Source organism: Andrographis paniculata, unplaced genomic scaffold, assembly GCF_009805555.1.
Source record: "Andrographis paniculata isolate CXL003 unplaced genomic scaffold, ASM980555v1 Contig5END, whole genome shotgun sequence".
NCBI classification, from domain to species: Eukaryota; Viridiplantae; Streptophyta; class Magnoliopsida; order Lamiales; family Acanthaceae; genus Andrographis; species Andrographis paniculata.
The window spans coordinates 3,168,716-3,180,124 of record NW_026137595.1 but is presented as its reverse complement, the minus strand read 5'-3'; the positions used below and the strand labels follow the sequence as shown (position 1 = coordinate 3,180,124).

Here is an 11,409-nt window from a genome sequence, read left to right as displayed (position 1 = left end):
GGGTCTTCATGAATACGATGTTAATAAAGTAAGTTTGTAAAAAAAGTTTATTTTAATATTATTACAATATGATTTTTTCTGGTTAACCATCATCTTCCTCAGGCTTCTTCGTTACTCTCTGATGGGAAAGCATTTAGATCAAAACTCGTGGCCATGTTGTTCGACGTTTGTGCGACGTTGCCATCAATGGCAACAGGCACAGGATCTATCTGCTGTAGAGGGTCTTCATGAACATGATCCGGCTGATTTTCTTGTTCTTTTCTTGCCTGTATTGTGTTTCCTCGCTTATGCGATCCTAATGACTTTTTTGTAGCAAATCTTTGATAGCAAATGTTATGAAAATAGGGGAAAAGAAAATGAAAAGTGTACAGGAATGCACGCCCAAGAAGATGAAAATTTGTTAATCATATTCGATCAGAATAATCTACGTCTAGAGGTGGTTAAACCAAGTATTTTCACTAATGTATTTTTTTTTTGTCGATCACTGAGAATATGTTTCAAATATTTATAGATGTCAAAAGTAAAACTTTAGACAAACCATAGAAAATGCGATCCAAACATTGTACGAACTTACACAAAATATTTCTTTGAGCTCCAGCTTAAATCATGTGCAATGCACAATACCATGCCATGTCATACTAAGAACCCAACAAGAATTTACCTAATTTTTTACTCACATTGTATAACTGAGTTTTATGTTGTTCAATTTTTTTTTATTCCACGTCAATAAAATTATTATTTTATTTAATACAAATTTATATAATATATTTTATAATATCTATTTAATCAAATAATTTAATAATATATTATTTAATTATATATGTTTTATGCTTATTTTATTACCTATGCAATATTTTAATTTATTTCTAATTAATATAGTATTTTATGCATATATTTTTTATTAAATATAATTATTTGATAAAAATCAAATGGATAAATATAAATTTATTATAATTATTATTAAAAAAATTTATATTTTTAATAATACAATATTTAAAATTATAAAAAATTATATTAATTATTTTATAAAATTAAATAAAAATTATATAATTTTATACTTCATTCGTCCGACTGCAAGTGTTACATTTACTTTTCACATATTGATATTTGAATAATAATTATTACATCAAAAATGTAGTACAAAGAATAGAAAATAGCAAAAATACTTATTTAGTGTTTTATAATACTAATATAATAACATTTGTATAAAAAATTAAATAAATATAAAAATTATTTTTAGTGTTGAATATAATAGCACAAAATATAAATATAACTTTTGCAGACAAGCAGAGAAAATAAATTATTTTTAATATTTTATATTTAATTATAAATATAATCATAATTTATATACTATAATACTAATTATATTATAAATATATATACATTATCGCTCTCCTTCTGACTGTTCCAACCATTTCTGTTTTTATATAGTACTTCCTCCGTCCCGGCTATCGTGTCTCATTTACTGTAGGCATAGAAATTTAAGAGGGATATAATTAGTAAATAATTATAAATGTATTAGTAAAACTAACTATCGTATAATAAAAATAATTTTTGATTAAGATTAAAATAACCAATTAGTCTAATTAAAATTTAAAAAAAAAAAATTAAAAATAAAAAATTTAATATGTAATTAAAGTGTATAATTTTTTTAAAAAAATAAAATAATAGAATAAGTGGGACAGACGAAAGTAGAAATGTGGACACAGTAAGTGAGACGGATAGAGTATTTTTTTTGTGGCAATGCCAGTTTGTTTGTTTTGTGAAGTGGTTGGAAATGAAATTTTTTACGTGAAGTATACGAAATTGTGTAGATAATATAAAAATAATAGAGGTACGTAAGAAGAACACAGTCGTAACATTCAATGCTCAAGAACTTTGTGTTCCATTTTGCTCTGAGACTTTACCGCACAATGTGTATATATATATAAACTCTTCGTCCTCGCATCTCTGCGGACACTACAAAAAAAATAAAATAAAATTGCAAATTACTTTAGAAAAATTATATCACAATTTATAAAATTTTTGTAACAATTTTCAATTACAACAAAATTTACGTTCCAGTGAGACTTATAGTAAATCTTATTATAGTAATCCGAAATAACAATTAAAATTTTTCGTTACAGAAAATTGCAAAGAAACTAGTGACCCTCATTTCCATCGCAATGTTTTGAGACAAATATGGAATAATAACTTGCGAAATAATATAACTATTATTAATTTTGTTATAATTTTTGTAGTAGATTGTCTATTCAATTTTTATTTTTGTTTTTTTGCTTGTTTTTTTGCCGATCTATATAACAAATATTAATTCAAATATTCATAATCAATTCAATTTAATGATTCGATTAATATCTCTCGTCAAATATACGAGAATTAATTGAAATCATATAAAATTTTTAAATTTAAATAGTGTCTAATAAATTACAAATACAATATATTTAGAATACTGACGCATAAAGCATAAATATATTAGATTATATAATTGTTTTATAGATATATTTAATTAAAGATATTTATGTATAGATATTTTTTTATGTATTTTACAATTTTAAAAAATCAGATAAAATTAATTAATAATTAAATTTAAATATAATAATTTCGTAAATAGCAGCCGTTTAACGCTAATATTATACTACTATTAAATATAATTATATGTGCCCTGTTTGTTTTAAATTAATTTAAATTAATAATTATGTTAATATTTTTATGTTTTTGTATTATATAGAATTTTTTCAACAAAATGATATAGATGATATTTACAAAATTAAATTAAATTTATTATTTATAAATGTATTAAATTAATATTCTATTTTCACATCATTTATTATATAATACTCCAGAAATATATTTAAACTTTATATCCAAACAAATTTCAAACTTTAATACTATATTTTCAATTAAAAGAAATTCAAATCCAAAATCACCAAACCAAAATATAATTTCCAAAAATCATGTCTAAAGTATTATATATTTTCAAGTATAGATAGGTGTATATATAATGTAAAATTAGTTAATTAATGCTTTAATTTCACTTCAACCAGTATTTTCATAGAATTTTATTAATTTTAACTCGTTTTGACTTTTCTTATTTTTAATAAAATACAGGGTAAACTGTTTTTTAATTTCGTCGCTGGATTCCTTTATTATTTTAGTCTCGTAAATGAAACCTGTCATAAACTAGTCTCATAAGTGAAAATTTTTCTCTGTTTTAGTCCTCCGGTGTCGGTGGCTCGCCGGAGGCCACGTGTCTGCCAGGTCAGCGACATCTGGCGGATACGTGATTTTATTTTTTAAATTTTTTTATTTTTAAATTTTTTTTAAAATTTATTTTTAATTTTTTTATTTGGTCCAATTAAAAAAATAAAAAATAAATAAAATTCACGTGTCCGCCAGGTGTCGCTGACTTAGCGGGACACTTGGCGGACACGTGGCTTCCGGCGAACCACGCAAGCGTCTCCGGCACCGGAGGACTAAAACAACAAAAAATTTTCACTTATGGGACTAGTTTGCAACATATTTCACTTACGGGACTAAAATGATAAGGGGTTCAGCTACGGAACTAAAAGATAGTTTCCCCTAAAATATATACATATATATTATATTTAAATATGATATTTTGTTTGATTTGCTACACTAATGCAGCATATCAAATTAATATTATCCGAATAAAATGATTGTAGTTAGCACAATGTTACAAATTTTTGGAAAAAATAATAAAATAATCTATGGATAAGATCAAATTTAAATATAAATTTTATTAAATTTATAACCGAAGATTTAAAATATCTCAACATCTCTTCAAATTCAAATGGTATTACAGAAACTAGACGTAACGCAAATAAAAATAACAGGTGACTCCCGATCAGGACCAAATAACAGTTGACTCTTCACCGGGACCAAATAATAGTTGACTCTTCACCAGAGCCGAAAACGAGATGACTCTCCACCGGAGTCGAAAACGACATAATTCTCTACCAGAGCCAAAAACGACATGACTCTTCAACGGAGCCGAAAACGACATGCTTCTCCATCGGAGCCAAAAGCAGTTGACTCTTTACCGGAAGTTGACTCTCCACCGGAGTCGAAAACAACATGACTCTCTACCGGAGCCGAAATAAATAGATCGCAAACACCAAACAAATCGCACACAGACAATAGACAACCAGCGGAAAAATGACAGATCGCAGACATATTTCAAGCAACGGACAAGCAAACGGACATATGACATAGCACCTACAAATTTCAGATCGTACCCAGGCAACTGACAGATGGCAAATAGCATATTTCAGATACAGAATTGCAAGAAGAAAAACTTACAAATGCATGATCTCAAAATTACAAGACCTCAGAGTACAATTCAGGTCAAATGTAGCCAAAAAAATACGGGTAATATAACTCTCAAAATTACAAGACCTCCAAATAAAATGATTGTAGTTAGATCATGTGCAGTAATATAACTCTCAGATGGCCATTTATTCTGTTAGGAGGCTTTTTTATGATAAAATATTAAAAAATTATGTGTTACATGAAACAAACAAAATCAAGTAATTTTATGTATATACTATATTCTTAGAAGTGCCAATTTTCAACAAGATTCAAAATTAAAAATTGGGTCTATTTGGTTGATTTGGAACTTATAATATTTCATTTCTACATTTATTTTCTACAAATAAATATATATTACATTTAAAGTTTTTTCATTTTTCATTTTTTTTGTTTTGAAATTGAATTATATTAAATATGTATGACTAAATATATGTTTTTTCTATTTGTATTATATAAATTTTGTTAAAATATATACTCTCTTTCTCCCATAACAAAGTATCCATTTTTTCATTTTGGTCTTTCCCGTAACAAAGTATTTATTTCCTTCTTTTTTATACTATCTGCCTAATATTACAAATACCCTTACAACTTCCAATATATTATATAAATATCATTACCTTTATATCACACAATACTAATAAGGTCATTATAGGCATTTCTACTTTATTTCTACTATATCCTAATATAATACTAATATTTTTAAAACTCCTTGTAGAAAGCAAATGGATACAATAGTTATGGAAAGCATAGAGTATATATTTATATTATTGAAATTTAATTTTTAATATACATATTTAAATTTATTTTTAACTATATATGATATTATATTATAGATAAATATCATCCAACTAAACTTGCAACCACAAATCCAAATAGTTGAAAACTAGGTGTGATTCTTTAGTTTAGATTGATAGAATTTTGATTTTGATTTTATATTTAAATAATTCTTGACGTGATATTATATAAAATTAGAAAATATAATAATTTTTTTGTGTGATTCTTTTAGTTTATATTGAAAAAATTTTGGTTTTGATTTTATATTTAAATAATTCTTGACGTGATATTATATAAAATTAGAAAATATAGTAATTTTTTTGGTGCAACTCTCGTAATGTTAATTTGACTTGATCAATATATATTTTTACATAATACAATATATATATATATTGTATTATAACATATCATATATATTATAAATATGATGTGATATATACCATAAATATTGTTCATCTTTACGACACTCTGGTCAAATCAACATGATGTCATATTAGCATGGATTAGCATGTGATTCATGCCTTGACATTTTCATTTTTTTTCTTTTTTTTTTATAGAAATCCAAAGAGTAAAATTAATGAAAAGAAAAACCGAAAAGAAACACACTCAAGTTGTGGTTTAGATATTTTGCACTTTAGTAAAAGCTAGGCTTTGATTTACCTATATAGTTGAATGAATATATTGTAATATAATATTTTAAATAAAATTAATATCTAAGTAATAAACAATACAAATATAAATAAGCATAGTGGAGGTGGAGGTGAAGTCATGATTTCAAACCCGACGACTATTATCAACTATTCTCATACAAATCAACTCAAAATAAGGAACAAGGGGAAACATATAACAAAACAAGCCTCTCATGTATATCATGTAGTATAAGGAATGTTTTGTTATCAATCAATCAATCAATATACACCACACTATATATGAGCCTTTTGTATATATCATTCCCCAAACTAAACAAATTTGTATCTGCTTGTAATACGTACAATTCACATTTGCGCTCTACTTTTCGACCCTTATAAATCGGATGGAACAAATACACATCTGGATGATAGAAGCCGGCATCACAAATATGGCCGTGCTGTCCTATTATTGACAGTGTTTCTTTCTCTGCATCACAAACTTACAATTTCATGCACATGAGTGTCAGCTGATCTTTGGACGCATCCGATGAAGCTGCCTCCACCACCTGAGTAATAATATATGTACTCGTAAGATAAATCAAACAACGGTTTTTACTTATGTGCACCAAATCAAGAGCACGAGTTTTTCGTCACTCAAAATTACTCTATTAGATCAGAAGGGGTTTTAACATAATAGAAGTTGTATTTAGAAGAGTAAGAAGCGGGAATTCGAGAATTATGAGGTTGTAAAAGCAGAGATCACCAATTAACTGATGATATAAAGCTTAAAGAAAATAACCTGGAAGCCAACTTTTGTGTACAGATCCTCAGCAGGTTTGTTGTTGGGATCTACGTGGACAAAGATCTGATTCATCCCTGTTGCACAGCAGATAGAGAAGAAAGAAATATTCATTTTAGACGTATTTTATGAATTAGAGGATAAAGATGGGGGCATATGGAAAAATTGAAGGATATTCTTCTGAGTAGCTAATCTTGAAATTGGGATGGGATACCTGTAGTCCTGGCTACATCAGTAGCCAAGTATAACATGTTTGAAGCAATACCCTGGCGACGAGCATATTTTGCAACGCATACATTAGCAATGTAGGCGTATTTATGTGTATCAAAGGGTTCTTTGCTAGCCATAACAGCCGATAGTCTCTTTGCTTCCTGCAAGAAAAACAATAATTTGTATAATAAGCATCCTCAGCTTTAGGGGAAAAAGCAGACATGATCTTTTTTCAAGCTGCTCGTATTAAGCTTCAACCAAAATTACATGGCAAAGAAAGAATCCACCAGGCTACACCCAAAATATTTCCAAGAAAAAACTAAATATTGGAAATAACAAAAATTTTGAACATGCAAAAATGCAGACACAATTAGCATCCAAGGATATTTAGTTGCACACATGAAATCTTTAATCATTGGCAACTAAGTAGAATGACAGATCATATTATATCCACAATTAATATAAGTACCCGAGGATGTGTTTCGCCATGGACAAATTGCCTTATGCTCAAGTCCAAAGTTCCCACTATGCTATTCAGTACAGTTCTTTTACCATTTTTATCATCCTTTTTAACCTGCAAAGTGAAGAAAAGTAAATAAATCAATAAATAATAATAATAATAATAATAATGCCGCAAAGAACTGTAACCATCACGGTTCCCGACTGAAATTAAAGGTCAAAAATGTACTAATAAAATGTATGTTCAGCCACACAACCAAATGGAAAAAGCTTGTAAGGATCATCAACAAGAGAGACTTATTGCCCAGAGATGAACAGAATAAAATCTAGCCAATGACATATGGAACATTATAGCAATAAGGAAAAAGGATTGTCAGCTTTAAGGGGGAAGTAGAGAGTGCATATCTCAATTCTTCAGCAGACGTACGTAAGCAAGGCAAGAAGATTAATGAAATTGTTTAAAGGTTAATTGACTTACTGCAACGAAACAGAAGCAGTTCAGTGAATTTCCTTCCTGCCCATGACATCTTCGTCTCAATGCATAAAACTCCTGTAAATATATGCCAATGCCAAATCAAGTTGAGGTAAAAGGACACTTAAGAGCTAAAAAAAGCTGGTCATCAAGTTAAATCACATTAAAGAGCTAAAAACAAAACAAACAAATTCATACTTTCGATAACAATGTGATGACGTATATAGAGCAAGCATATTCAATACGGAGCAATATGATGATAAATCATTAACCAACATTCTCCGGATAAATTATGAGTATGAGAGAGAGTACGAGAGAGAGAGAGGTCATAAAAAATTGGTTGGGTGGCAACTGTGGCATTAAAGAAACAGGAAGGAAAAAGCAAGATGAAAAAACACAACAAATTGGAGGTAGTCTATCTATACAATTTCAAGACAATACGATCTAAAATCTAAAGGTTCTTATTCGAGCTAACTGAACAGATTAGTCAGATTCCATTTATTACTACCAGACAGGATGAGGAATCTGATCTTAGCTAGTTTCCAAGTCAACTGCAATAAATTAAAAGTTGGATCCTGTAAAGATCATCACTTGTAAACCCATAATTCGGTTGCAACTCACCTCTTCAGCATATTTTCTTTTGTAACTGTCAACATGCCTGAAATATGAAGCAAATCAAAATCAAGTATGGCACTTATAGGTTGTTGAATAGAACAAATTTAATAAATACTTGACGCAATAGAAGGTTTCATTACAATGAATGGATATAAGATATCAACTAATGTATGACCTCATATATGAGAAGGATTCCCAATGGGCTTCTGCTCGGAGCCATGCTGCCGTCTGCCATTGTTAGTCAGACATGGAGACAAGAAATCTGAAGTTCTTTCAGAAAATAATATGTGAAATAAAATTTATACAAGGCACACAAAATAAGTTCTTATATGTGCAAGTTCATATGAGGATGCACATGGATTTTGTCAGGTGCTTTTCATGCAATTAATTAGACAGAGACAGGACGATCATATCTAACCCAATACTCTTCATCCAGAATAGCTTCACGAGCAACAAAACGACCAAAGTTCCAGTTTTTCAGTCCAGCACATTCTTCATCAGTAAGTTGCTTTCGGTCAAATGAGAGTTCAGGCAGCTTTGAGCTTTCTTTCTTAGAAAGAGGCAAGCGCTGGATGCTTTGATCATTGTTGCAATGAACCTCTAGATTCTTCCATCTATAGTAATGAGCAGGAAATGTCTCTCTGCGGGATTTTGATGTACAAAAGGTGGGTCAAAAAGAATGTTAAAAATGATCTAGAGGGATGTTAGAAAGTGTATTTTCTAGTTCTTGAAACCGGTGGAAATAACTTATTACCTAGTCCACATCTGGAATGTTTAGTAAAATATTATGCAATTGCAATATAAAGTGGTTATGATCATTCAGTAAAATTTGAAGAAGTAATAACTGAAGGTTCGGATATTAATGAGACGTAATAGCAAACAATATCATGATAGCAGATAACACATCAAAATCAGAAAATGCAAGTTTTATCTTATCTCATGTCATTAACATCATTGAATAAGTCGCTCAAATTTGAAATTCAAATAGTTGAGACTATAGCTTTGTTACAGTTCTTTTCCCGGCCGTCTCAAGAGTAAACTATCTTCACCTCAGATCGGAACATAGTCATTGCAAGGCAAGGCACATAATTTCATAGGTATGTTTGTTAATAGTTGAAACATCTTACAGACAGCACATATATCCCATGTGCTTGGATTGTATCTAATACATGTGCTAAACTGCTAATACATTTAATTTATTTCTCCATAGGCTACGTGCTACCAAATTTAACAAAGCTGAATGTGAAAGACAAGACAGTTTTATTATATTTTTCTACACTCTCGTCTCCCACTAAACACCATACATATATATTACACGCCACAAGAAGACAGAATGTTGATAGTAAACAAGAAGGCAAATACCCAAAGTGCACTCAACATATCAAGAACAACTGCATGTTGTAGAAGTATATGACAGAAAAAAGTGGAAACCGATAAAAGAAGCTAGCTCCTTCACAGCTTCCCCTAAATTTAAAGGTTATCATCCTTAAACTTAAAGTGTTTCATCCTCATGGTCAGCTCTCATATTTGCAAAAATGGTTCACTTGATAACCACAGCTTCATAATTCTACACAATCCAAACAAACATATTCAAATACCTGCAAGTTTAATGATACCCCCACAAAAGGCAATTTCATATACTTAACACCTAGAACACAAACAAGCATACCTAAACAAACAAGAAGATCTGAAAGCAGGAATTTATGCAGCACATTCAAGATAATATTACATGGGAGAACAACATCAAAGAATCAAGGAAATCAAATAAATCAAATGGCAATCATATCAGTATTACCCGTGCTTAATTTTATTTATTCTCTCCATCCATTCTACAAAGAACAATGATACCATACCAGCCTAGTCTTCCCCCTTCCAATTTCCAATTTAGAGCTACAAAAATTCTTGCTGCAAACCGTTACACAAAACAGGAAGAAATACAGAACAACGAATAACCGCTAACTAACAGTAACTTATACCAAGCATCGAAACACCATTATTCTATAAATTAACCATGCAAATCACAAAACACTTATAGCAAAATCAAACACTAGCGAGCTCAGGCAGCATCCAGACTCCAATAATAAACAAAATAATCTTTGGAAAAATGCCAAATTCGTGATTACCTAGTAAACATTCCCACGACGAGTAGCGATTTGCGTTTGTTTGGGAGAATCAACGCCAACTGAGTTTCCCTAACCTTGAATTGCTGCAAGAAATTCCCCTTCAGCTCCATCCGTTTCCACTCTTCCTCCACGCCCAGTTTGCAGCAGCCGGATAACGATCAAATATTCAATGGCCCTAATTCGTAACCGTCGAGCATATATTCAACAAATTTAGAGGCGGGCTTCAAGAAAAGGCAAGTGAAAACCGAAATTGTGAGGCGGAAACACGTTTGGTGAAGAAATTGAATGAAAATCGTGGAAAACCTCCAGCGGATAAAACTGCATAACCGCAAAAGGAAAGAAAGGCACGGTGAACGCCGGTCAACACCGACTTTGTTATATCCGCATTTTGGCAACTCCGTGGGTCCGCAGAATGGAATAGCGACTTTGCCTCAAAAACGGGTTTTGGGATAGCGATTCTTGAACTAAAGTCGCATTTTTTAAAATTGTTATGCCGATGGATTTAATCCTGGCCGTTGATTACTTGATTTTGACTAGAGTTGCATTTATGGCTAAGTACCTGGTAGTTATAAACTGTCGTAACAGTTTTGTTGTCGCTCAAATTAATTTTCGACGGCTATCGAGTCAAGTCAATCGGAAATCGGATGGATTCTCTAGAGAATCCCATTAATTTTTTATCAACTCGGCTTAATAAGTTTTCAAAAAAGAATTCGAACAACAATCGAGAATTTCGCAAAAAATAAATCCGAAAATATTAGTGACAATGTACAAAGATTGAAGTATTTTTGGGTAATTTGATAATTTTATATGAAACAATATGATATTTTAATTTTTTATTATAAGATTCAAATGTTTGTTTATTATTTCTGAGTTTCTTAAATAGTAAAATATATCTGATTTATTAAGAAAATAAGTAATGTTTTCATTTAATACTCTTCGTTAACTTTCAAAATTTACATTTGTTTTTTTTTTTTAATTGATTTTTTAATATTAATAATT

General features: G+C 29.9%; 1 protein-coding gene across 1 annotated transcript; it reads right to left on the bottom strand.

Moving 5' to 3' along the window:
• Nucleotides 1–5,947: 5,947 nt before the first annotated feature.
• LOC127259061 (uncharacterized) lies at nt 5,948–10,991 on the bottom strand. Its single transcript, XM_051286209.1, has 9 exons — nt 10,411–10,991; nt 8,706–8,928; nt 8,463–8,515; nt 8,294–8,330; nt 7,679–7,750; nt 7,211–7,315; nt 6,746–6,902; nt 6,532–6,608; nt 5,948–6,298 (listed from the first exon to the last, which is right to left on the bottom strand). Exons 1-9 carry the CDS (start codon nt 10,518–10,520, stop codon nt 6,233–6,235), a joined length of 900 nt encoding a protein of 299 aa, XP_051142166.1. The 5' UTR covers nt 10,521–10,991; the 3' UTR covers nt 5,948–6,232.
• Nucleotides 10,992–11,409: the final 418 nt, after the last annotated feature.